This window comes from Xenopus laevis, chromosome 9_10L, assembly GCF_017654675.1.
Source record: "Xenopus laevis strain J_2021 chromosome 9_10L, Xenopus_laevis_v10.1, whole genome shotgun sequence".
Taxonomy (NCBI): Eukaryota; Metazoa; Chordata; class Amphibia; order Anura; family Pipidae; genus Xenopus; species Xenopus laevis.
In genome coordinates, this window is record NC_054387.1 from 16,445,770 (window position 1) to 16,471,559 (window position 25,790).

At 44.1% G+C, this 25,790-nt stretch overlaps 3 protein-coding genes across 4 annotated transcripts; 2 read left to right on the plus strand and 1 right to left on the minus strand.

Moving 5' to 3' along the window:
- The first annotated feature begins 280 nt into the window (after positions 1-280).
- Positions 281-5,022, plus strand: LOC108700938 (ATP synthase subunit epsilon, mitochondrial). 2 transcript variants are annotated; one of them, XM_018234993.2, is made up of 3 exons: positions 281-458; positions 2,384-2,535; positions 4,873-5,022. In XM_018234993.2, exons 1-2 carry the CDS (start codon positions 427-429, stop codon positions 2,505-2,507), a joined length of 156 nt encoding a protein of 51 aa, XP_018090482.1. In that variant the 5' UTR covers positions 281-426; the 3' UTR covers positions 2,508-2,535; positions 4,873-5,022. The 2 variants fall into 2 exon arrangements, with proteins under 2 accessions (XP_018090482.1, XP_018090481.1); XM_018234992.2 differs by having other exon boundaries at positions 307-458; positions 2,384-2,546.
- A 2,465-nt stretch (positions 5,023-7,487) lies between these two features.
- MGC69074 (tubulin beta-6 chain) lies at positions 7,488-13,595 on the minus strand. The gene is made up of 4 exons (XM_018234037.2): positions 13,174-13,595; positions 10,129-10,237; positions 9,379-9,489; positions 7,488-9,162 (listed from the first exon to the last, which is right to left on the minus strand). Exons 1-4 carry the CDS (start codon positions 13,228-13,230, stop codon positions 8,102-8,104), a joined length of 1,338 nt encoding a protein of 445 aa, XP_018089526.1. The 5' UTR covers positions 13,231-13,595; the 3' UTR covers positions 7,488-8,101.
- A 1,132-nt stretch (positions 13,596-14,727) lies between these two features.
- Positions 14,728-25,095, plus strand: ctsz.L (cathepsin Z L homeolog). Its single transcript, NM_001091645.1, is given in 6 exon segments — positions 14,728-14,853; positions 20,945-21,108; positions 21,885-22,064; positions 22,312-22,462; positions 23,318-23,483; positions 24,288-25,095. Coding segments are annotated over 6 exon segments (891 nt in total). The 5' UTR covers positions 14,728-14,737; the 3' UTR covers positions 24,402-25,095.
- The last annotated feature ends 695 nt before the right edge of the window (positions 25,096-25,790 follow it).

The window sequence follows — 25,790 nt, forward strand, 5'->3', positions numbered from 1 at the left end:
TGTTTTATATTACAGGAACCCACTGTCCTTCAGACAAAGTGATTACATATTGGTGGAAGCTCAGGCCACTGTTTGTTCCCTCTCTCCTTGAGGTACAAAATGTCCCAGGCGCCATTTTACTATAAGGTTACTGTTTTGTTTATTCTGCAATAAAGTTGTAAAAAAAAAAAAACCTAAGGGTAGCGAAAGGAATCAACGAGATTTGATGAGGATAGAACGCCACCTCCTGTCCTCTCTTGTTATTGGTTGCGAGGAGATGCCCTTCACCCTCCCGCGGCTGCGTGAGATTGGTTGATGTAATACAAGGCTTCTATGTCATTGGCTACCGGCAGATATAGGTCCTCCCTTTCCTGTCGTCGCTTTCTGACCTTCTGTCAGTCGCTCTTCGGTCACCGGTTGGTTTGAACGTTCATCGCCTGCGGCAAGATGGTGGCTTATTGGAGACAGGCCGGGCTCAGGTAGATGAGGGGAGCATCGGCATGTAGGGCACTGGGATTTTTTTATAAAATAATGCCATTCTGTCTAGTGTGTTCCACCCACATATTTACCTTATGTACAGCCTAAGTGAGATACCAATATCCCTAAAGGGGTCAGATCTTCCCTCTGGGTAACACTAAACTCTAACAGTGTCTTCTGCCCTCACCCTATTGTACATCATTTCTTCCCCAGCAGGTTGTTTGGCCCCTGCACTGGCTAAATCCACCCCAGTTACTTGCCATTACCCTTAAAGGGGTAGTTCACCTTTACATTCACTTTTAGTATAATGTAGAGAGTAATATTCAGCAGCTCTCCAGTTTGCAATTTCAGCAACCTGGTTGCTAGAGTCCAAATGACCCTAGCAACCATGCACTGATTTGAATAAGAGGCCAGAATATAAATAGGAGAGGGTCAGGTTAGAAATAGGAGCACAGGTATGGGTTCTGTTATCCAGAATGCTTGGGAACCCCGGTTTTCTGAATAACGGATCTTTCTGTAATTTGGATCTCCATACCTTTAAATCTACTTGAATATAATAAAAACATTAAATAAACCCAATAGGCCGGTTTTGCCTCCAATAAGGATTAATTATATCTTAGTTGGGATCAAGTACAAGCGACTGTTTTATTATTACAGAGAAAAAGAAAATCATTTTTAAACAATTTGGATATAATAGAGTCTATGGGAGGCGGCCATTCCATAATTCGGAACTCTGTAGGTAATGGGTTTCCAGAGTCATTTAGCTTTTTATTCAGCAGCTCTCCCATATGCAATTTCAGCAATCTGGTTGCTAAAGTCCAAATTACCCTAGCAACCTTGCGTTCATTTCAATAAGAGGCTGGAATATAAATAGGAGAGGGTCTGATTAGAAAAAGTAGAGGTATGGGACCTGTTATCCAGAATCTTTCTGTAATTTGGATCTTCATACCTTTAAATCTGCTTGAAAATAATGAAATCAATAAATAGACTCAATAGGCTGTTTTTTTCCTGCAATAAGGATCAATTATATCTTAGTTGGGATCAAGTACAATGTATGTTATTACAGGAAAAGAGCAAAAACAGCAGAGCACTGAGACCAGTATAAAAATATAAAAAAATCAAAGTTTATTTAATATACATAAAAATTCAAGTTACAGCAGCAAAGTATGGACCCTGGCTGCCAGCTTAACGCGTTTCATGGCGTCCTGCCACTTCATCAGAAGCTAACTATGTTATTACTACAGAGAATAAGGCAATAATTTGTAAAAAAATTTGGATTTTTTTGGATAAAATGGAGACTGCCATTCCGTAATTCGGAACTCTCAGGATAACGGGTTTCCGGATAAGGGATCCCGTGCTTGTAATAAGAAATAACCTACTGGTTAATATTTGTTTTTATAGATTGGGTCAGTGACTCCCTGTTTCAAAGCTGAAAAGAGTCGGCAGAAGAAGGCAATAATTAAACTTAAAATTTAAAAGTTGGTTAGAATTCACCACTCTATAACTAAAAGTTAACTGAAAGGTGAATCACCCCTTTAATAAAGGGTCATTTCTCCCATGAAGTTGTTTGTGCCCCCCTGGAATTATTACCCTCCTAAGAATATCTCCGGTGAGTCCATGCTAAGGTGTTAAATCCCTTGTTTACTATATAGATCCCTTAGCTTGAACCCATGGCCGTCCCCTAGTTTAGCCACAAATAGGCTTGTGCCAATGTTAATTTATCAGTTAGTAATCTGCTTCTAATCTTCCCTTCTGCAGGTAACTTCTTGTTTTCTCTGTCCACAGTTGGGCCAAGGGTTCCTCTAATTTTTTTTTTAATTGAATAGTGTGGAACTATAACTCGCTGCTTGATGCAGTTTAGATTGGCATTTTCTATTACAGTTGAAACCAATAAGTGTATCTTGCTGATGTTTCTTTCTTTCCCCAGTTACATCAGATACTCTCAGATCTGTGCCCAGGCAGTCAGGTCGGCCCTCAAGCCTCAGTTTAAAGTAGAGGCAGAAAAGGTAGCAGCAGCCAGTGTAAAGATCACCAAACCGAAGAAGGAATAAAGGCTGGCGGTTGGGGGCGAGGATGCAGGTGATACAATGGTAACTAAAAAACGTCCTGCGTCATTCCCACACTGTGCTGAATTGTCTGTGCATTTACATTATACATAGACATTTCAGAATAGTAGTTGAACCTTCTCATAAATGTCTGTCTATATTGTATTGGTTTTATCATTTTTAGGGAACGGATGTCATTAGTTTATAGTTTGTTGTGTCTTCGTTATCATATTCTGAGCTTTGAGTCTTTGTTGTTGGGAAAGGCAGGTACAGGGGGTAGCACTGTATATAGACTTGAAAGACCTAAAAGATGGCAGCTCTTAAACGAACAGTTCAGTGTAAAAATACAAACTGGGTAAATAGGCTGTTCAAAAAGAAAAGTCTTAATATAGTTAGTTAGCTAAAAATATAATGTATAAAGGCCGGAGTGACTGGATTTCTAACATAATAACCAGAAAACTACTTCCTGCTTTGCAGTTCTCTTCCTTTCCTCTGATTGGTTACCAGGCAGCAACCAATCAGTGACCTGAGGGCACATGGGACATAACTGCTTTTGAATCTGAGCTGAATGCTGAGGATCAATTGCAAACTCACTGAACACTTATGTCCCATGTGGCCCCCCTTCAAGTCACTGACTAACTCAGTTAGAGAACTGAAAAGCAGGAAGTAGTGTTATGTTAGACATCCAGTCACTCCAACCTTTATACATTACATTTTTGGCTAACTGTTCCTTTAAAGGAGAAGGAAAGCTACGGAGGCATTTTATTGCCAATAGATTAGCTGCAGTAGTGCAAGCTAGAATGCTATATTTATTCTGTAGAATGTTTTACCATACCTGAGTAAAAAGCTCTAGAAGCTCTCTGTTTGTTTAGGATAGCAGCTGCCATATTAGCTTGGTGTGACATCACTTCCTGCCTGAGTCTCTCCCGGATCACTTATAGCTCAGATTACAGCAGATAAGGGAGGGGAAGAGGAGCAAACTGAGCATGCTCACGCCCGGGGCAAGGAGGTTTAAGCTGAAAACAGGAAGTCTGATACAGAAGCCCATGAGTACACAATAGAAGGAAAGAAATGCTGTGTTTCTTTTGACAGAGGACTCAGAGCAGCATTACTTTGAGGGTTTACTGGTATATTTAGGTGGACCTTTCTGAAGGATTACTTAGTTTTAACCTTTCCTTCTCCTTTAAAGGAGAATTCAACCTGTAGTAAAAAAAATGTCCCCCCAGCCTACCTGCACCCCCCCGGGCAAATGCCCCTTATTTTTTACTCACCCCTCCGTGCAGATTCTGGCCTCTGAGTTGACAGCAGCCATCTTCTTTGTTCTGTCTTTTTCTGAAATTTCGGTGCATGCTCAATTGTTCGGGACCGGAAATTGAGTCCAACTGCGAATGCACCGAAAATTCCGTTGACACAAAGATTACCGGAGAAGAATAATATGGCTGCCGTGAACTCCGAGGCCAGAAGCTGCACGGAGGGGTGAGTAAAAAAATCAGGGGGCAGGTAGGCTGGGGGGAGGAGGGAGGGTTTACGCAGGGTAGGGTGGAGGGTTTTTTTTTTTTTTTTTTTATTACGGGTTGAATTCTCCTTTAAGGCGTAAGTGTACATATAAAGCTTGCAAAAAAAAATCACATTGCTCATCACAAAAAAAGCCCAGTCCAAAGGTTGCCAAGAATTAAAATCTCAAACAGGTGAAAAAGACCCACTGATAGTAAATACATGACCTATGTGTAAGTGCCCACTTGGCAAGAAACCTGTTAAGCTCCCCATAGACGTGACACGATTCTTCTTGCCGAACGACCGATTTTAGCGAAGTCCGACCAATCCTTAGAAATTATCGTGCGGTTAGTGGGATTCGAACGATCGTACATCTTACGATTTTTCAGCCGACATCTGTCGGGAAATTGATCGGCCAGGTCAAAAAATCTTTGTCGGTCCCAGTGCAATCTATCTATGTTTGCAGGGCCAAGCAGGCAGCTCCCCTTTGTTTTCCTGGCAAATTGGTCTTTTTAGTTGATGGTAAATTCGTACGATCGTTCTGAGAAGATCGTGGTCTCACGATCAGGATCTGATCTTTTAAAAATCTCAAAGTCTATGGCCAGCTTTAGGCTACACATGTCCTAATAAACATTTTTTACTTTTATACTTATTCTTGCTACTGAATTTATCAGTTGGGTCATTTTCACCTTTTTTTTTTTTTTTGGGTGTTATAAGTAGTGGAGCATTGCGGAGATGCCTCTGGATCCTTTGGTTATGTATGATTGTATTCTATTGGTCATTGTGACTTTGCACAACTAAACATCCCATCATTTCAATTGCCTTGTTTTAATAAGCAAAAATCTAAAAACCCTTTTTTATTTTTATTTTTTTCCAGCACGTGAATAATACTCCTATTCCTGGTCATAAGAGAGGCCACACCTGCAGGGCACTGAAATCCTCCTGTGATGTCAAATCTTTATGTTAACAAGTTCTCTGTTCCTACATTAAACTCCATGAGTAAATAAATCGGGATCAGATTTGTTTATACGTTGGTGAAATGTTGTTTCTTTATAGAAGTCTGTACAAAAGTACTGACTGACGTCCACAAACACATTGATTTAAAGTGATGGTGCTTATTCTTGCACAATGTGTGGAGATGGCTGTTTAATTACAGGACTGGCTTCTGCTGGAAGTGCTGATCACACAGAGGAGCAGTGCAGAACAATAAGCTTCACTCCATTTGTTTTTCCATTTATTTACCCTTCGCATGTGCTGTTTATTTCGGGTATCCAGCTGTGCTATTAGATTAGGGGCATTGGTTTGACTCTACATAGGCATTTTTTGGCACTTGTAATACAGGAATGTGTACTTGACGTGAATAGCGCTATACCCCCCCCCCCCTTCTCTTTGAAGCATCCACTTAAACCACTTCTGTCCAACACGAGTGTCTTCTGTAGAACATATTGACCTTTTCAGAGGATTCTTGTGCAGGAGGAACTGTCGAGGGAGAGTTGACTAATTGTGTTTTGCACATTCATGTACTGAAAGCAGGCCGGAGAGTTAGTTAATTATAGTAAGTTAGGTTGAAAAAAGACACACGTCTATCAAGTTCAACCTTTTAACTTTTTTAGGGCACACCGGCAGATTCAGAGAGATTAGTCGCCCGGTGACAAATCTCCTTCTTCGGGGTGACTAATTTCCCCCGAACTGGTTCGTTTTCTGAAGTCGCCCGAAATTGCCTGACGAGGAAACTTTGAGCGATTCATTTTCGAAGTCGCCCGGGGTGCCATCCTGCTGGCAATTTAGGTTTTAGCCGGCGGGGAGGCAGTTCAGGGAGATTAGTCGCCCTGAAAAAGAGTAGAGTTGTCGCCGGGCGACTTAATCTCCCCGAATCTGCCTGTGTGCAATGACCCTAAACCTGCCTAACTGCTAGTTGATCCGGAGGAATGCAACAAAAAAAAAACCTCAGAGGGGGAAAAAATTCCTTCCTGATTCCTAAATGGAAATTGGACTAGTCCCTGGATCAACTTATGGAGTGGAATAGTGCTTTCTGCAGCCTGAGTATAGATCTATATCAGCTACACAGCTCATGCAGCTTCTGTTTAAAGGAGAACTAAACCCTAAAAATTAATATGGTTAAAAATAGGGTACACCAAATCCAAAATTCGGTCTTTTTCAGTCAGATTCGGCTGAATCCTTCTGTGCAGCCGAACCGAATCCTAATTTGCAAATGCAAATTAGGGGCAGGGAGGGAAATCGCCTGACTTTTTACAAAACAAGGAAGTAAAAAACATTTCCCCTTCCCACCCCTAATTTGCATATGCAAATAAGAATTTGGGACTTCGGCCAAATCCAAAATAGTGGAGTAGGTGCATCCCTAGTTAAAAATACCAAACTTGTTGCACCAGCCTAAAGTTTCAGCTTGTCAATAGCAGCAATGATCCAGGACTTCAAACTTGTCACAGGGGGTCACCATCTTGGAAAGTGTCTGTGACACTCACATGCTCAGTGGGCTCTGAGCAGCCGTTGAGAAGCTAAGCTTAGGGCTCGTCACTAATTATCCAGCAGAAAATGAGGTTCCCCTGTAATATAAGCTGATGCTTCAGGGCTGATTATAAAATTCTGATGCTAATTGCACTGGTTTCTGTGCTGCCATGTAGTAATTATCTGTATTAATTACTAATCAGACTTATATTGTGACATTTCTATTCTATGTGTACTGTATATTGTGAGTGGGTCCCTAAGCTCAGTAAGTGACAGCAGCACAGAGCATGTGCAGTGAATCAGCAGAAAAGAAGATGGGGAGCTACTGGGGCATCTTTGGAGAAACAGATCTTTACTGCTAAAGGGCTGTGGTTGCCTCGGGCTGGTACAGAAGCACAAAACATAATGTACAACATTTCTAGCTACTTCTTTGGTTCTCCTTTAATGGACAGGATAGGGCTAAGCTAATCATGGGGAGGCACATTTATCAAAGCTCGAATTTCGAATTCATGTGAACTCCCCTAAACCCCATAAATTCGACCAATTGAAATTTATTATTAGAATCTAATTTTTTTTTTTTTAAAGCTCTATTCCCAAATTAATTGTTTGGCTCACCCCTCCATCCCTGGTCAACCTTGGAGCAGAAGCAAGGGGGGACTCAGCCTGAATACCTGAATGAAGAGCCTATTTGTTCTTCTAGATAAATCTGAAAGCCCAGCTAGAAGGCCAGGGTGAGATTTAGGGTAGAAGTGTACTATGACTGATAGCCAATATATTCCTATACCTGTAATATTTTTATGAGCTAAAGGGAACCATGACCAAAGGTTGGACCTCCGTGAGGAACTTGAACGGAACTAAATCAGACCATCGCTGCTCTACTGTAAAGATGTCCAACCTATGCTTAAATGGCAGTTGTGGGGGGTGCTGGGGTAATTCAGAAGACATCCAGACTGAGACTCCTGCTACACAAGACCAAAGAACTCTTTCTATGACCTAGTGTATACAATATATAACTGGGACAGCAAGACAACTGGGTTTTGTTTTTTATTTTAACAATGAAAGCAAAATGGCTCCAAGAGTACAATGAAATACCCCCCACCCCCCTAAACAATCACAAAACTTAACTTCACATGATATTTTCTTTTCAAGCACAAATAGTCCGACAGTATCCCTTTAAAGCAACGTTTCTCAAACTTGTGATGTCAGACTCAATGGTCTGGCCTGGAAAGACCCCTGTCTCTCTCTTGTCCTGCCTTTTATTTGGCTATTTCTGTGGCAGCAGTTCATCTTGTTTCTTTCAGTTTTGACTCCCAATCCCTGCGATGAACTGTAATCTCCTCAGTCGTGACTCAACCCTCTTTTATCATTTCGAATCTTGAGAAATGATAGGAAGTAGACGTGGGAAGAAAAGTTTGAGAAAACGTGCTTTAAAGCCATAATATATGTTTCTATTTGTAACCACAAATATTAAAAAGTACCAGCTCCAAAAAGTCCCAGGACAAGCAAAGGGAAAGTCTGTGTGCCGTCACAGTTCTATCATTTTTTTTTTTTTATCTGGTGGTTGAGTCACATTTGGATAAATAGTTATTCTGTTGTTTTGGAGTTGCCACACTCCTAGTTGATCACTTTCTCTGTGATCCTTATTCTTCAGCCACTTCCTCCTCCTCTTCAAAATATTCTTCCATTTCAGCAGTGGCCTCCTGGTATTGTTGGTATTCAGCGATGAGATCGTGGGTGTTGCATTCGGCTTCGGTAAACTCCATTTCGTCCATGCCCTCACCAGTGTACCAGTGCAAGAAAGCTTTCCGGCGATACATGGCAGAGAACTGCTCAGCGATCCTCCTGAAGATCTCTTGAATGGCTGTGTTATTCCCAATGAAAGTGGATGCCAGCTTGAGGCCACGGGGTGGTATGTCACAGACGGCCACCTTGACATTGTTTGGGATCCACTCTACAAAATAGGCGCTGTTCTTGGTCTGCATAGACAGCATTTGCTCATCTACTTCTTTGGTGGACATCAGACCGCGAAAGATACCAGCAACTGTTAGGTAGCGGCCATGGCGTGGGTCACAAGCTGTCATCATCGATCTGGCATCAAACATCTGCTGGGTCAGCTCAGCCACTGTCACTGCTTTGTACTGCTGGCTTCTGCGTGATGTTAGAGGAGCACAGCTCGTCATAAAGAAATGGAGACGTGGAAAAGGCACCATGTTGACGGCTAACTTTCTCAGATCGGCGTTGAGCTGCCCTGGAAAGCGCAGAGACGTCGTCACTCCACTCATAGTCATGGAAACCAAATGGTTGAGATCTCCATAGGTTGGGTTCGTCAACTTCAAGGTGCGGAAGCAGATGTCATACAGGGCTTCATTATCAATGCAGAAGGTCTCGTCTGTGTTTTCTATCAGCTGGTGGATGGACAGGATGGCGTTGTACGGCTCCACCACTGTGTCGGAGACTTTGGGAGAGGGCATGATGCTGTATGTGTTCATGATCCTGTCTGGGTACTCTTCCCGGATCTTATTAATGAGCAAAGTGCCCATTCCAGAACCTGTGCCTCCCCCAAGGGAATGGACCAGCTGGAACCCTTGTAGACAGTCGCAGCTTTCACTTTCACTTCTCACCACATCCATTACTGATTCAATCAGCTCTGCTCCTTCCGTGTAGTGTCCCTTAGCCCAGTTATTCCCAGCACCAGAATTTCCTGAAATATACAGATCAAAAATATAGTTAAGAGGAGGTTTAAGAAGGTACAAAACATCTGCTTTAGGAATAATAGACAATAGCATCAGGAAGCGGAACACCTTAGCAGACTTTATTATGAATTATAGTTAGGGTTACAATATGCCTTAGTTCAATTATCCAGAGAAACCACAAGGAACAGCAATGTAAAGTCATTTGGAACATATAAAAAACCAACCATGGACAAAACTGTCGGGCCGAAACAGAGGTCCAATACTGCTGGAACGGAGGCTATCCATGGTCCCTGGTTCCAGATCTACCAACACGGCTCTTGGAACATACTTTTGGGCTGGAAGAGAGGAAGAAGGCATCAAAACAAATGAATTTGTGGTTTTTTTGAAGCTATGATAAATCTGGAGTTTAGGGTCTCCAAATAGAAAAGTGATTACTCACCACCCTGAGCCCTCAGCACGGGGAGCTGACAAACCAAAAAAACCTTTGGAGCAGGCACTCAAAAAAGGCAAACTTCCACCAGGCAGCCTAAGGACACAATAAACATTTTATTTTGTATGTATCTGCCTGGTTGAAGTTTGCCTTCTTTGAGTGCCTGCTCCAAAGGTTTTTTTGGTTTGTCAGCTCCCCGTGCTGAGGGTTCCGGGTGGTGAGTAATCACTTTTCTATTTGGAGACCCTAAACTTTTTTTGCATTTTTTACAGCTACTGTATGAGAATTGTGTTCCCATATCTGGTTCCTGAAAAGCTGAGTATCTGCTGTATCACAATATTGGGTAACCATGATTCCATGTGTGATTTGTTTAGTTGGACTTCCCCGATTTATATGATATTGTACCCAGTTACTTCCTGTCCCCTTATTCTCTAAAGTTCGACCCCTTATTCTCTAAGGTTCGACCCCTTATTCTCTAAAGTTTGACCCTTATTCTCTAAAGTTTAACCCCTTTGGATGGCAGATGGATCCCAGTGGAACTTACAATGGGCCTCGTTGAAGTACACGTTGAGCCTCTCCAGCTGTAGGTGTGAGTTGCCCTCATAACTGCCGTGGTTATTGATCCCATGTTCATCGCTGATCACCTCCCAGAACTGTGCAAAAACACAAAAATGTCACTAACGCTTCCCTATCTTCACTCACCCTGTTTTGTTTGGGGTCTCGTGCACTTCAGAACCCTACAGCACCCTCCAACAACCCACGTTTGTGCATTGAAAGTACCTAGTGGAATCCCTACTCTCTAGCACTGGGTTCTACATTGATAATCAGCCATATGCACACAGGAAGCATCAATTCACAACTACACTGTATTTTAGGAATTCTATCTCCCCTTCCATTCAGCAGACCAGCCCAAGTTTCCCTTATCAGCTCTGGCCAGTGGCTCTGAGTCCCCACAGACACACCCTTATGTTCCACTCCACCATCTCTGGGTGTCAGTTCTCTAGCGACAATACCAAATACATTCTGGTTTAAACTGTGGAGGGTGGAGCTTAGAGTTGCACGAGGCTATGGGGAAAAATATATATTTATAGACTTCCACTTTCTAATAAAAAATGTTTCAACAAAATGAGTTTATACTGTAGTTATATTCTGCAATTATAGTTAATTTGTTTGCATATATTCTATGTGTGGAAGCTGCTGTATAGCAAGGCCAAATATATTCTCTATACTTTGGGGATGTTGTGTCCCCTCTTGTGGCCAATTGATCTTTAAATACTGAAGAACAGTCACCCAGTTTACCAAGCAATTACTATAAAGCAAAATATCTCAGAAATGAGGGTATTAACTCTGCAATAAAGGACACACTATAAAAACATAAAATAGTATTAAAACATTGTCCTTCATTCATTGTTTAACTACAACTCCCAGAACCACCTGACAGATCCTAGCAGGGAGTATTTCAACAATGATTAAAGCACTGCAGGTTGTTGGGGTGACCCCATTCTGTTCTACTGTTTCCATTTTAGCCTGCTGTCTCCATCTTGCCCCACTATCTCCATGTTGCCCTACTGTCCCCATCTTTCCCCACTATCTCCATCGTGTCCTACTGTCTCCATCTTGCCCCACTGTCTCCATCCTGTACTACTGTCCCCATCTTGTCCTACTGTCTTCAACTTGTTCTACTGTCTCCATCTTGCACTACTGTCTCCATCTTGCCCCACTGTCTCCATCTTGCCCCACCATCTCCATCTTGTACTACTGTCTCCACCTTGCCCTACTGTCTCCATCTTGTTCTACTGTCTGCATCTTGCCCAACTGTCTCCATCCTGTACTACTGTCCCCATCTTGTCCTACTGTCTCAACTTGTTCTACTGTTTCCATCTTGCCCTGCTGTCTCATCTTGTACTACTTGTCTCTATCTTGCCCCACTGTCTCCATCCTGCCTACTGTCTCCATCTTGCCCCACCGTCTCCACCCTGTACTACCATCCCCATCTTGCACTACTGTCTCCAACTTGTTCTACTGTCTCCATCCTGTACTACTGTCCCCATCTTGCTTTACTGTCCCCATCTTGCTTTACTGTCTCCATCTTGTTCTACTGTTTCCATCTTGTTCTACTGTTTCCATCTTGTTCTACTGTTTCCATCTTGCCCTACTGTCCCCATCTTGCCCTACTGTCTCCATCTTGCCCTTCTGTCTCCATCTTGCCGTAATGTCTCCATCTTGCCCCACTGTCTCCATCCTGTACTACTGTCCCCATCTTGCCCTACTGTCTCCATCTTGCCCTACTGTCTCCATCTTGCCCTACTGTCTCCATCTTGCCCTACTGTCCTTATCTTGCTCTTCTGTCTCCATCTTGCCCTACTGTCCCCAACTTGCCCTACTGTCTCCATCTTGCCCTACTGTCTCCATCTTGCCCTACTGTCCCCAACTTGCCCTACTGTCGCCATCTTGCCCTACTGTCGCCATCTTGCCCTACTGTCGCCAACTTGCCCTACTGTCTCCATCTTGCCCTACTGTCTCCATCTTGCCCTACTGTCCCCATCTTGCCCTACAGTCCCCATCTTGCCCTACAGTCCCCATCTTGTTCTACTGTCCCCATCTTGCCCTACTGTCCCCATCTTGCTCTACTGCCCCCATCTTGCCCTACTGTCTCCATCTTGCCTTACTATGCCCACCCCCCGACATCTTTACTTGAGCAACCAAAAGAGTTCACTCTATTACTAATAGATAAATGCAGTTTAGGGTTCTTTTCTCTTGTCATACCTGCTCACAATCTTACAAATATTACTCTTCCACCCTTTCAATTTCAGTTTATTAACAATGTAGCAGCATGTAACGACATTAACTTCACATTAGCCATATCGAGTGTACATTTAACACGCCAGCATCACTATCCCCAGCCTGCATTAGATCGTTAGCCAGATCTGCACATTTGGAATAACCTTACCTTGTTTTGTTTTTATACATAGAGTGCTAGCCATGCGTTCAAGCACTTCCCAGAGTAATACAATCCCGGCTGTGTCAGTATAAACACATTAAAAGCCTAATATGCAATTTGTGGGAGTGTAAAGAGCAGCAGTTACATTTCTCATGGTTTGGACCCACAGCACCCAGTAAGAGGCAGAAGCAGGCCCGGACTGGCAATCTGTGGGTTCTGGCAAATGCCAGAGGGGCTATTGTAAGTTCCCATAGACTGTCACTATTTATTGGGCTGGTGGGAGGCTGCTTGGGCCTCTGTGTACTTGGAATGCCAGGGCCTATTTTTATTCCCAGTCCGGACCTGGGCAGAAGGGTGCCAAAGGTTAGTGTCAATAGCAGGACAGATATGTGAGAGGAGGCAGGAAGATCTGCAGGGAGTTGTGCCTTTAGTGGAGCTGTGTATCGCCTTATTTAATAAACCCAAATAATGTTGTACATGGCTGCTTCAGGCTCTGAAACTAAAATGATGTTGCCTCAAGCCGACTTTCTGAATCCCCTGCCTCAGCCAGGAAACATTGACTTACACGATTACATAACTGGTTTATTGGCTTGCAGAACAGTGATATAGAGGAATATAGACTGGGGAGGTAGAAGGAAGAGCACTTACCTTTGATCCAATCTGGTTGCCACATTGGCCTATTTGCAGATGAACTATTTCACGCATGCTGTGGGTGCCTTGTCTTTGGGTAGGTGAGTCCTCTCTGTAAAGTTGCAGTGAGTCTATGGGAGCCAGTAAGTCCCCAGTATTCTTATAGCAGAGCTGACGTCAGCGAGTGAGTGTTATCTCTGTACAGCTGGGCCACCCGGACGCATCGAGTGACAAATAAACTGGGAGAATGTGGGGCTTGTTCTGTCTACTGGCAAATGGGTTGGTTGTTCCTGAACTGGCAATGATGGAGGATACACTGGCTTTTATATAAAAAAGGATTATATGGAACTATAGCAAGAGATGGGACCCCCACAGAAGTTGTTGTGTGTGAAAACCTGCACCCTCCAAGTTTAGCCCTCTGCAGTTTGGGGTGAGCTAGTGCTGATAGGCAGCGAGTATTCCAGCAGGGGGCGCTATTTATACATCAAAAGTGATGCCCCAGCTGGCTCTAGGGTTGACACCTTTTCTAGAAAAAAACACCGGCCTTCCTATATATTTATCTTTTCTCCCTATTAATAACATTGGGATCAGCCATCATTTTTACTGGCCAGGTGGCAACCCTAACTGGCTCCTCGCGCATATTGTGGAAAGGAGTGACATGAATTCTCAAGCCTCTCATTTATGCACCATAGTCAGCAGGGAGAATGTTCTAAGTATGGTGGGGATTTGAAAAATACCGGGGAAGCCATTTTTCTCTTTGCATTTCTAGTTACATCTTCTGTGCCAGGAAGTAAGCTCCTGAGCCAAGGGAAGATAAGATTTCCTTGCCACTGCCGAGGGTCTGGGGCTTCTGCTCATCACATTCCACTGTTGCTGGTGCAGCTGAAAGTAATGTCTATCTATTTCTCAATCTTTCATCTATCTAGCTATCATCTACTCTATATATCTATCTACTGTATTTATCTGTCTATTTATCTGTCTATTTATATGTCTATTGTCTATCTATCATCTATCTATCTATCTATCGGTCTATCCATCTATCTATCATCTGTCTGTCTATCTATCTATCTATCTATCTATCTATCATCTATCTATCATCTATCTACCTATCATTTGTCTGTCTATATCTATCTATAACAAACAAGGGAAAGTTGTGCTCACCACTAATTTTTAAAACGATTAGGAGGGGGTGCAATGAGGGTGTGACCACAAAATACATATAGACAAATACAAGAGTCCTCTGCACTCAACCCATTATCAATATATTTAAGAATATATTGATAATGGGTTGAGTGCAGAGGGCTCTTGTATTTGTCTATATATATCTATCTTTTTGTTTTAAGTAACTTTAGGTTCCCAATAATAAGCATTCTGACCCCCAAATATACAGACAGGGTCATGGTGCTTGGAGTTGGGGAGTCACAAGCATCAGATGGATTAGGACTACACACACACACACAAATGGTGCACTGTCCCTTTAAGAGCAGGGAGTACAGCCCAGTGAGTCAGCACAGTGGGAAGTTCAGTTCCTTCCCGGCACCCTGATCCCCTCCCTGTCAGTCACATGAGTCTCTGTCCCATCATGGCCAGGCTGCTGCTTCTGTTCCTCTCCGTCATCCCCTGGGTCAGTGGGGGGCTCTACTTCCAGCAGGGGCAATACTGTTACAAACCCCCACTCAAAAGGCACCCAGGACTCAGGTGAGTAGCCCCTCCCCAAATCCACTTCTGTGGGTGTTTTGTGTTTGTCTGTGATTTGTCTGTGTACTGTGTGTGTGTCTTTAGCAGTGATTTGTGCAGAGACCCCAGTGTGTGTGTGAGTGAGTGAATGTGTGAGTGAGTGAATCTGTGAGTGAGTGAATGTGCAAGTGATTGAGTGAATGTACGAGTGAGTGAGTGAGTGTGTGAGTGAATATGCGAGTGAGTGAGTGAATGTGCGAGTGAGTGAGTGGTGTGCGAGTGAGTGAGTGAGTGAATGTGCGAGTGAGTGAATGTACGAGTGTGTGAGTGAATGAGTGTGAGTGAGTGTGTGTGTTAGTGAGTGTGTGCATGAGTGAGTGAATGTGTGAGTGAGTGTATGTGTGCATGAGTGAGTGTGTGAGTGAATGAGTGTGTGAGTGAGTGTAACGTTTATCCCTTCCCCAGACAGTTGCTAGGTGCCAGGCAGGTGTTCCAGCCTGGACAGAGAATCCCTGTTGTCGGGGATATTTATTCACTCCCCTCTCTGAGGATTCAAGAAAACCTACTGAACTATTTACTAACCCTGCCCTATTATAATGCTGAAGTATTATTATATGCGCTTCAGTATTGGGAAATGAGATGATGCAAATTAAAGCCGCTCCCAGGTAACCATCCAAACTGGAGAGGCTTTTTGTTACCAGTATGTTACCAGTATGTTACCAGTATGTTACCAGCACCTCAATGTAACAGAGGGACCTCCTCCATGAGCTTCCCTGGCTGTGTACAGCTGACATTAAACTACAACTCCCTGTAGTGCTTGCGGTAACCCTCTCAGTAGGCCAAGTTACTGCAGCACCGGGTCAGGATAATAAAAAATATATAACAAATCAGAAAAAATTATAGTTAACTTTCCCTTTACTTAAATGTTCCATGGGACATTCCCAGAGCAGCAGGGTCCCATGGGAAGGGAGAGGGTAGGTCACATGATTACTTGAGGGATTAGGAAGTTGATGTGTGTTGCGGTTATTCTGGTTTTGGTGAAACAGAGTCACATGACGTCTGTATCTATCTGTTTTTAGTAAGTTACTGTAGCAAACCTTGCCCCCCCCTTCCTTCCCCCCCCCCCTTCCTTGTTTCTCAGGAAACCTTTGCCATGACTGGTCAGGAATTACAAATTGACCAACTGCACAGATGTATTTGTTTTGCTGTACCCAGAGTACAACCCCTGTATGTACAGTATATGGTGATATAATAACAGCATGGGAACACTGATATCATGTGATCTGCCATCAGGCGTGTGTGAGGGAGTATGAAATTATACATTCAGCTGACTGGTAACATACTGGGGATCATTTGTATGTTTAGTTCTGTAATTCCTGTAGTGGTTATAACTAAGAACAACATTACAGAAGAAAGGTTACACCTCAAAGGGACAAATACCCCCCCACACTGGCACAGCACAATCAGTGACATGATGCAACAAGCTCTGTCTGTATATGGACCTGCATTTTGACCCACATCAATCATTTTTGGTCTGCTTGTGGCTTCAAAAGGACAAGATGAATACAGTGGGACAAGATGGAGACAGTGGGACAAGATGGAGACAGTAGGGCAAAATGGGGACAGTAGGGCAAGATGAAAACAGTAGGGCAACATGGAGACAGTGGAAAAAGATGGAGACAGTAGGGCAAAATGGGGACAGCAGGGCAAGATGAAAACAGTAGGGCAAGATGAAGACAGTAGAACAAGATGGAGACAGTAGAACAAGATGAAGACAGAAGAGCAAGATGGAGATAGTAGGACAAGATGGAGACAGTAGGGCAAGATGAAAACAGTAGGGCAAGATGGAGACAGTAGGGCAAGTTGGGGACAGTAGGGCAAGATGAAGACAGAAGAACAAGATGAAGACAGTAGGGCAAGATGAAAACAGTAGGGCAAGATGGAGACAGTAGAACAAGATGGAGACAGTAGAACAAGATGAAGACAGAAGAGCAAGATGGAGACAGTAGGACAAGATGGAGACAGTAGGGCAAGATGAATACAGTGGGACAAGATGAATACAGTGGGACAAGATGGAGACAGTAGGACAAGATGGAGACAGTATGGCAAAATGGGGACAGTAGGGCAAGATGAAGACAGAAGAACAAGATGAAGACAGTAGGGCAAGATGAAAACAGTAGGGCAAGATGGAGACAGTAGGGCAAGATGGAGACAGTAGGGCAAGATGGAGACAGTACAAGAAGATGAAGACAGAAGAGCAAGATGGAGACAGTAGGACAAGATGGAGACAGTAGGGCAAGATGAATACAGTGGGACAAGATGAATACAGTGGGACAAGATGAATACAGTGGGACAAGATGGAGACAGTAGGGCAAAATGGGGACAGTAGGGCAAGATGGGGATAGTAGGGCAAGATGAAGACAGAAGAACAAGATGAAGACAGTAGGGCAAGATGGAGACAGGAGAACAAGATGAAGATTGTAGGGCAAGATGGAAACAGTAGAACAAGATGGAGACAGTACGGCAAGACGGAGACAGTAGGACAAGATGGAGACAGTAGGACAAGATGGAGACAGTAGGGCAAAATGGGGACAGTAGGGCAAGATGAAAACAGTAGGGCAAGATGGGGACAGTAGGGCAAGATGAAGACAGTAGGGCAAGATGGAGACAGAAGAACAAGATGAAGACAGTAGGGCAAGATGGAGACAGTAGAACAAGATGGAGACAGTAGGGCAAAATGGAGACAGTAGGGCAAAATGGAGACAGTAGCACAAGATAGAGACAGTAGGGCAAAATGGAGACAGTAGCACAAGATGGAGACAGTAGGGCAAAATGCAGACAGTAGGGTAAGATGGAAACAGTAGGACAAGATGGAGACAGTAGGGTAAGATGGAGACAGTAGGGCAAGTTGGAGACAGTAGGACAAATTGGAGACAGTAGGACAAGAGGGAGACAGTAGGGAAAGGTGAAGACAGTAGAGCAAGATGGAGACAGTAGGACAAGATGAATACAGTAGGGCAAAATGGGGACAGTAGGGCAAGATGAAAACAGTAGGGCAAGATGGGGATAGTAGGGCAAGATGAAGACAGAAGAACAAGATGAAGACAGTAGGGCAAGATGGAGACAGGAGAACAAGATGAAGATTGTAGGGCAAGATGGAAACAGTAGAACAAGATGGAGACAGTACGCCAAGATGGAGACAGTAGGACAAGATGGAGACAGTAGGGCAAGATGGAGACAGTAGGGCAAAATGGGAACAGTAGGGCAAGATGAAAACAGTAGGGCAAGATGGGGACAGTAGGGCAAGATGAAGACAGAAGAACAAGATGAAGACAGTAGGGCAAGATGGAGACAGAAGAACAAGATGAAGACAGTAGGGCAAGATGGAGACAGTAGAACAAGATGGAGACAGTAGGGCAAAATGGAGACAGTAGCACAAGATAGAGACAGTAGGGCAAAATGGAGACAGTAGCACAAGATGGAGACAGTAGGGCAAAATGGGGACAGCAGGGCAAGATGAAAACAGTAGGGCAAGATGAAGACAGTAGAACAAGATGGGGACATTAGGGCAAGATGGAGACAGTAGAACAAGATGAAGACAGAAGAGCAAGATGGAGATAGTAGGACAAGATGGAGACAGTAGGGCAAGATGAAAACAGTAGGGCAAGATGGAGACAGTAGGGCAAGTTGGGGACAGTAGGGCAAGATGAAGACAGAAGAACAAGATGAAGACAGTAGGGCAAGATGAAAACAGTAGGGCAAGATGGAGACAGTAGAACAAGATGGAGACAGTAGAACAAGATGAAGACAGAAGAGCAAGATGGAGACAGTAGGACAAGATGGAGACAGTAGGGCAAGATGAATACAGTGGGACAAGATGAATACAGTGGGACAAGATGGAGACAGTAGGACAAGATGGAGACAGTATGGCAAAATGGGGACAGTAGGGCAAGATGAAGACAGAAGAACAAGATGAAGACAGTAGGGCAGATGAAAACAGTAGGGCAAGATGGAGACAGTAGGGCAAGATGGAGACAGTACAATAAGATGAAGACAGAAGAGCAAGATGGAGACAGTAGGACAAGATGGAGACAGTAGGGCAAGATGAATACAGTGGGACAAGATGAATACAGTGGGACAAGATGAATACAGTGGGACAAGATGGAGACAGTAGGGCAAAATGGGGACAGTAGGGCAAGATGAAAATAGTAGGGCAAGATGGGGATAGTAGGGCAAGATGAAGACAGAAGAACAAGATGAAGACAGTAGGGCAAGATGGAGACAGGAGAACAAGATGAAGATTGTAGGGCAAGATGGAAACAGTAGAACAAGATGGAGACAGTACGGCAAGACGGAGACAGTAGGACAAGATGGAGACAGTAGGACAAGATGGAGACAGTAGGGCAAAATGGGGACAGTAGGGCAAGATGAAAACAGTAGGGCAAGATGGGGACAGTAGGGCAAGATGAAGACAGTAGGGCAAGATGGAGACAGAAGAACAAGATGAAGACAGTAGGGCAAGATGGAGACAGTAGAACAAGATGGAGACAGTTGGGCAAAATGGAGACAGTAGCACAAGATGGAGACAGTAGGGCAAAATGCAGACAGTAGGGTAAGATGGAAACAGTAGGACAAGATGGAGACAGTAGGGTAAGATGGAGACAGTAGGGCAAGTTGGAGACAGTAGGACAAATTGGAGACAGTAGGACAAGAGGGAGACAGTAGGGAAAGGTGAAGACAGTAGAACAAGATGGAGACAGTAGAACAAGATGAAGACAGAAGAGCAAGATGGAGACAGTAGGACAAGATGAATACAGTGGGACAAGATGGAGACAGTAGGGCAAAATGGGGACAGTAGGGCAAGATGAAAACAGTAGGGCAAGATGGGGATAGTAGGGCAAGATGAAGACAGAAGAACAAGATGAAGACAGTAGGGCAAGATGGAGACAGGAGAACAAGATGAAGATTGTAGGGCAAGATGGAAACAGTAGAACAAGATGGAGACAGTACGGCAAGATGGAGACAGTAGGACAAGATGGAGACAGTAGGGCAAGATGGGGACAGTAGGGCAAGATGAAGACAGAAGAACAAGATGAAGACAGTAGGGCAAGATGGAGACAGAAGAACAAGATGAAGACAGTAGGGCAAGATGGAGACAGTAGAACAAGATGGAGACAGTAGGGCAAAATGGAGACAGTAGCACAAGATAGAGACAGTAGGGCAAAATGGAGACAGTAGCACAAGATGGAGACAGTAGGGCAAAATGCAGACAGTAGGGTAAGATGGAAACAGTAGGACAAGATGGAGACAGTAGGGTAAGATGGAGACAGTAGGGCAAGTTGGAGACAGTAGGACAAGTTGGAGACAGTAGGACAAGAGGGAGACAGTAGGGAAAGGTGAAGACAGTAGGGCAAGGTGGAGACAGTAGGACAAGATGGAGACAGTAGGGCAAGCTGGAGACAGTAGGACAAGATGGAGACAGTAGGACAAAATGGAGACAGTAGGGCAAGTTGGAGACAGTAGGGAAAGGTGAAGACAGTAGGGAAAGGTGAAGACAGTAGGGCAAGGTGGAGACAGTAGGGCAAGTTGGAGACAGTAGGGCAAGTTGGAGACAGTAGGGCAAGTTGGAGACAGTAGGACAAGATGGAGACAGTAGGACAAGATGGAGACAGTAGGGCAAGTTGGAGACAGTAGGACAAGATGGAGACAGTAGGGCAAAATGGAGACAGTAGGGCAAGATGGAGACAGTAGGACAAGATGGAGACAGTAGGGCAAAATGGAGATAGTAGGGTAAGATGGAGACAGTAGAACAAGATGGAGCCACTCCCTAAACATTCCAAACCCCAGCTATAATCAGCAAAGGCCCTTCCCACCACAAGCCCAACCCTCTTCTTGAGAACAGAGATCTCCTGCATAGGTCTGCCATTATTTCAAGGTAAACTATCCCTTTAAGGGCATCTGTGCCAACTAAACAAATGTACTAATGCCAGCTGGCACAGATGACCTTATAGGGAACATTCAGAGGTTCAAGGAATATCACCAAATGTATCTCTTTAAACTGGATCTTATTTGCTCATTGTTTTTCTAACCAGATCTTTATGCCCGTCCCTAGGAACTACCCGCGCCCACACGAATACATCTCGGTGTCAGACTTGCCAAAAGCCTGGGACTGGCGCAATGTGAATGGAACCAACTATGTCAGCACCACCCGAAACCAGCACATCCCCCAGTACTGCGGCTCCTGCTGGGCTCACGGGAGCACTAGCGCCATGGCAGGTACCTACCTAAATATCCCCTGTATATTCCAATGTATCTATAAGATCATACCTTATTTCATACTCTGTGCCTTTCCATTCATATTGATTTGTGGGTGCTGCCATACCACTTCTCTGGCCTGGAAAATGTATCTGTACCATGTAACTAGATGTTACTGTTTTACTGACAACCTCCTATGCCTGGCAAGCAATATGGCAGTACCTGGTACCAATGAAGTACAATACAACACAAGTTATTCCTTTATGTTAATTTCTATTTAAAGGAGAAGGAAAGCTACCGAAGAAGTTTATTGCCAATAGATTAGCCACAATAGTGCAAGCTATAAGACTGTATTTATTCTGCAGAATGCTTTACCATACCTGAGTAAATAGAAGCTCACTCTGTTTGTTTAGGATAGCAGCTGCCATAATAGCTTGGTGTGACATCACTAGCTCTGGGCTCAGATTACAGCAGGGAGGGAGAGAGGAACAAACTGAGCATGCTCAAGCCCTAGCCCTGGAGGTTTAAGCTGAAAACAGGAAGTCTGATACAGAAGCCCATGAGTACACAATAGAAGGAAAGAAATTTGGTGTTTCTTTTGACAGAAGACTCAGAGCAGCATTACTTTGAGGGTTTACTGGTGTATTTATATAGACCTTTCTGATAAAGCTTACTTACTTTTAGCCTTTCCTTCTCCTTTAAAGGATACATAAACTATTCACCATTAGAGTTTGGTGTCCATTTATTGTGGCCCCTATGTTGGGAGGATGAGGAGACAGATTGTTTTCTGCTTTCAGACAGGATTAATATCAAGCGCAATGGGGTGTGGCCCTCGTCTTACCTGTCTGTTCAGCACGTCATTGATTGCGCCGACGCAGGATCCTGTGAGGGAGGAGACCACGGAGGTGTCTGGGAGTACGCACACAGTCATGGGATTCCTGACGAGACCTGCAACAACTACCAAGCCAGAGACCAAAGTGAGGAACCCGGGGTTGCACAGAGGCTTCTGGGAATTATTAGCCATTTAGATCTCAGCTGGGGTGGGGCGAATGATATATTTATATTTTGTTTTTCTCTTTCACAGTCAGAAACTTAGAGCGTCCATTCTGTACCTATACACATGTGGGAGCTGCCATGTAGCTTGCTTCCTCCCATACATATAAAGACAAATATACAGAGATGGAATGGCCAATATCTTTTTTTTTCTCTCTCAATTCCTTCCAGAATGCGACAAGTTTAACCAGTGTGGGACGTGCGTCACCTTCGGAAAGTGCTTTAACCTCTCCAATTACACTCTGTGGAAGGTGGGAGACTTTGGGTCGGTCAGCGGGAGAGAGAAGATGATGGCGGAAATCTACAAGAACGGACCAATCAGGTAGAGATCTGGGTTGCATTCCGGTGGAAGGTGGGAGACTTTGGGTTGGTCAGTGGGAATGAGAAGATGATGGCGGAAATCTACAAGAATGGACCAATCAGGTAGAGACCTGGGTAGCAGTGGAAGGTGGGAGACTTTGGGTTGGTCAGCGGGAGAGAGAAGATGATGGCGGAAATCTATAAGAATGCACCAATCAGGTAGAGAACTTGCCCTTGTTAGCAAAGGTTTCTGGGTAGCATTCCGGTGGAAAGTGGGAGACTTTGGGTTGGCCAGCGAGAGAGAGAGAAGATGATGGAGGAAGTCTACATGAATGGACCAATCAGGTAGAGAACTTGCCCTTGTTAGCAAAGTTTTCTGGGTAGCATTCTGGTGGAAGGTGGGAGACTTTGGGTCGGTTAATGGGAAAGAGAAGATGATGGCGTCAAACCTACAAGAACGGACCAATCAGATAGAGATCTGGGTAGCAGTCCTGTCCTTACCTGAATCTAGGGATGCACTGAATCCAGGATTCGGCCAGGATTCAGCCTTTTTGAGCAAGAGTCGGTGAATCCTTCTGCAAATTAGGGACAGGGAGGGAAATCGCGTGACTTTTTGTCACAAAAAAAGGAAGTAAAAAATGTTTTCCCCTTACCACCCCTAATTTGCATATGCAAATCAGGATTCGGTTCGGTATTTGGCCGAATCTTTCCGAAGCATTCAGTGGTTAGGCTGAATCCAAAATAGTGGATTTGGTGCATACCTACCTGAATCAGAGAATGTTTTCCACCTACTGGGGGACAAGTGGAATTGCAGCTTTAAGAAATAGCTGATGCCCCTGAGAGACATAAAAAAACAACCTTTCTGCTTTTCTTGCAGCTGTGGGATAATGGCCACAGACAAACTAGATGCCTACACGGGGGGTCTGTATGCCGAGTATCAACCTCGAGCTATGATCAATCACATCATCTCTGTGGCTGGATGGGGATTGGATGAGAACGGTGTGGAATACTGGATTGTGCGCAATTCATGGGGGGAGCCCTGGGTGAGTAACTCTCTACTGCTCTCATATTAGACTGCATCCCTCCAGATCTTTTGCCTACAACTCCCAGAATCCTCTCAGCAGCCCGCCAGTGTTAAGGGAGTTGTAGTTCAAAGAGCTCTAAATTATTTGTATGTTTTTTTTGTTCCTGCATAAATACCCCTACACTTGCCCCTGGATCTCTCCTGTTAAACTCAGACTACACCCCAAAAATGGTCATAAAGAATGCTGGGACTTGTAGTTCTTCTATGTATTAAAAAGCCAGAGTTACCGTTATTATGGGACTGAATCCAACCAGCCAACTAGCCCTGGATTTGTGGAAAGGTAACCAAGGCCCAGGCCGGCAAAATTTTAGGGGGCGGCATGCTGCCCAATCACAGCCACATTGGTTCAGAAACACTGTCTATGCACTGGAGATACAATCGTTTTTTCAAATTCCCGCGCAGCAATCCCCATTACTCCGGTCCCAATGATGAAAATTTGCCCGAATAAAGGAAGCTTTACCAAACCTGAGTAAACAGCTCTAGAAGCTCCGTTCGCTTAGGATAGCAGCTGCCATATTAGTTTGGTGTGACATCACTTCCTGCCTGAGCCTCTCCCTGCTCACTCATAGCTCTGGGCTCAGATTACAGCAGAGAGGAGCAAACTGAGCATGCTCAAGCCCTAGCCCTGGAGGTTTATGTTGAAAACAGGAAGTCTGATACAGAAGCCCATGGGTACACAATAGAAGGATAGAAACTCCCAGCACCCTTGTTTAATGTGTCAGTAGTAAATACATTTACTAACGTGTCTGTGTTCCCCCTGCAGGGAGAGAGGGGCTGGCTGCGCATAGTCACCAGTGCTTACAAGGGAGGCAAGGGGGCCGACTACAACTTGGCTATTGAGGAGGACTGTGCATACGGCGACCCCATTCTCCCATAATGAAGGAGTCCAGCAGCTGCCCGAACAACTCCCAACTGCCGCTTCTGCCTTGGATTCTTCATGAGTTACGTCCCCATATTGGGGGGCTTCACTTCAGGACAAATGCAGAATCTTGGGTTTACTGCAGAATCTTTAACAAAGTAAAATGTTACAGACTTAAGGGGTTATATAGGCAGTGCTTGGCATCTGCAGGTACATAGGGAGAACTGCCGGTGCAGGACAATTGTTTTCTGACGTGACTGGCAAATTCACGTTTCTGATCACTTAATTGCACTGAAATCTTTTTTTATTGTGATTATATGTGATTTTAATGCCTGATTCTGTAGGCTTAGGGGTGAAGTTAGTTGCCACACTGATGCCAATAAGGCTAGTGGCCACAGAACAATGCAAACGCTATCTGCCTCAGTTACTATGCAACAACCCGCCATGCTTCTGCATTTGCAGCTCCCTTTCTTGCAGTCTCACTCCCTGTGTTTGAAACCAAGCGCTGCATTTGTTTTCCCACCTGCAATTTACTTTATCGCCCATTTTTGGGAGATTTGTCTCCAGCAGATTTAACAGCTGGTGATGAATCTCCCCCGTCTGACCTCAGCTATTAGGAAGAATGGAACGTGCCAGATCTGCTGACTGATCCCTCCAAGACCACAACTGAGACTGCTGGAAGTTTATTTACTTAAAGGAGCAGTAACATCAAAAAAAAAACGTTTGTATATAACAAAAGACATATTTAACCTTAAAATCGCTAAGTCTTTATTAAGAAATAACTTTCCGATACTACGCTTGTGCGAAAAGGCGACGATCCATCGTGTGACGCTCAATTTCTCCTCCCTGGCTATCTTCTATAAGGAAGGCAGGGAGGAGAAATCGAATGCCGCAGGATGGATCGTCGCCCGGTCGCCTTTTCTGAAAAGGAGCGCAAGTGGAATTTCGGAAAGTTATTTCTTAACAAAGACTTTGCGATTTTATAATTAAATATGTCTTGGTGGGGTTTTTTTCATTATATACAAATTTTTTTTGTTTTAGAAAGAAAATGTATCTTACTGGTCCTTTAATTATCAGGAAATGGACTTATGTTTTATATATGAAAGCAGCAGAGCCAGGTTGAGAGCCAATGTGGGATCCAGAGTGAGCAAAGATTTAACTGCTGCCAATGAATAATCCTGTAGATTTAGCATTTGCGCAGGGACGAAAGGGACAGTGTTAAAGGCTCTGCAAGTGATTTTAGGTTTTCCTAATAAAATTTTAATCTAGAGGTTATTTTTTATCTTGTGGTTTATAAACCTTCCTTCAAATGTCTTTTATTTACTGAGCATTGTGGGATACGGAGTCCTGACTGTCTATTATATTCTTTCGATGGTTCAGGCAGTGAAGGCAACAGCAAGGGAATGA

Excerpts from the sequence above, each read along its gene's own strand:
- LOC108700938 (XM_018234993.2), top strand. The coding sequence starts at position 427 with ATGGTGGCTTATTGGAGACAGGCCGGGCTCAG. Across the intron at positions 459-2,383 it reads TGGAGACAGGCCGGGCTCAG|TTACATCAGATACTCTCAGA; the intron begins GTAGATGAGGGG and ends TTCTTTCCCCAG.
- MGC69074 (XM_018234037.2), bottom strand. The coding sequence starts at position 13,230 with ATGCGTGAAATAGTTCATCTGCAAATAGGCCAATGTGGCAACCAGATT. Across the intron at positions 9,490-10,128 it reads GTACTTCAACGAGGCCCATT|CCCAAAAGTATGTTCCAAGA; the intron begins GTAAGTTCCACT and ends CCTCTCTTCCAG. Across the intron at positions 9,163-9,378 it reads GCCCGACAGTTTTGTCCATG|GAAATTCTGGTGCTGGGAAT; the intron begins GTTGGTTTTTTA and ends TGTATATTTCAG.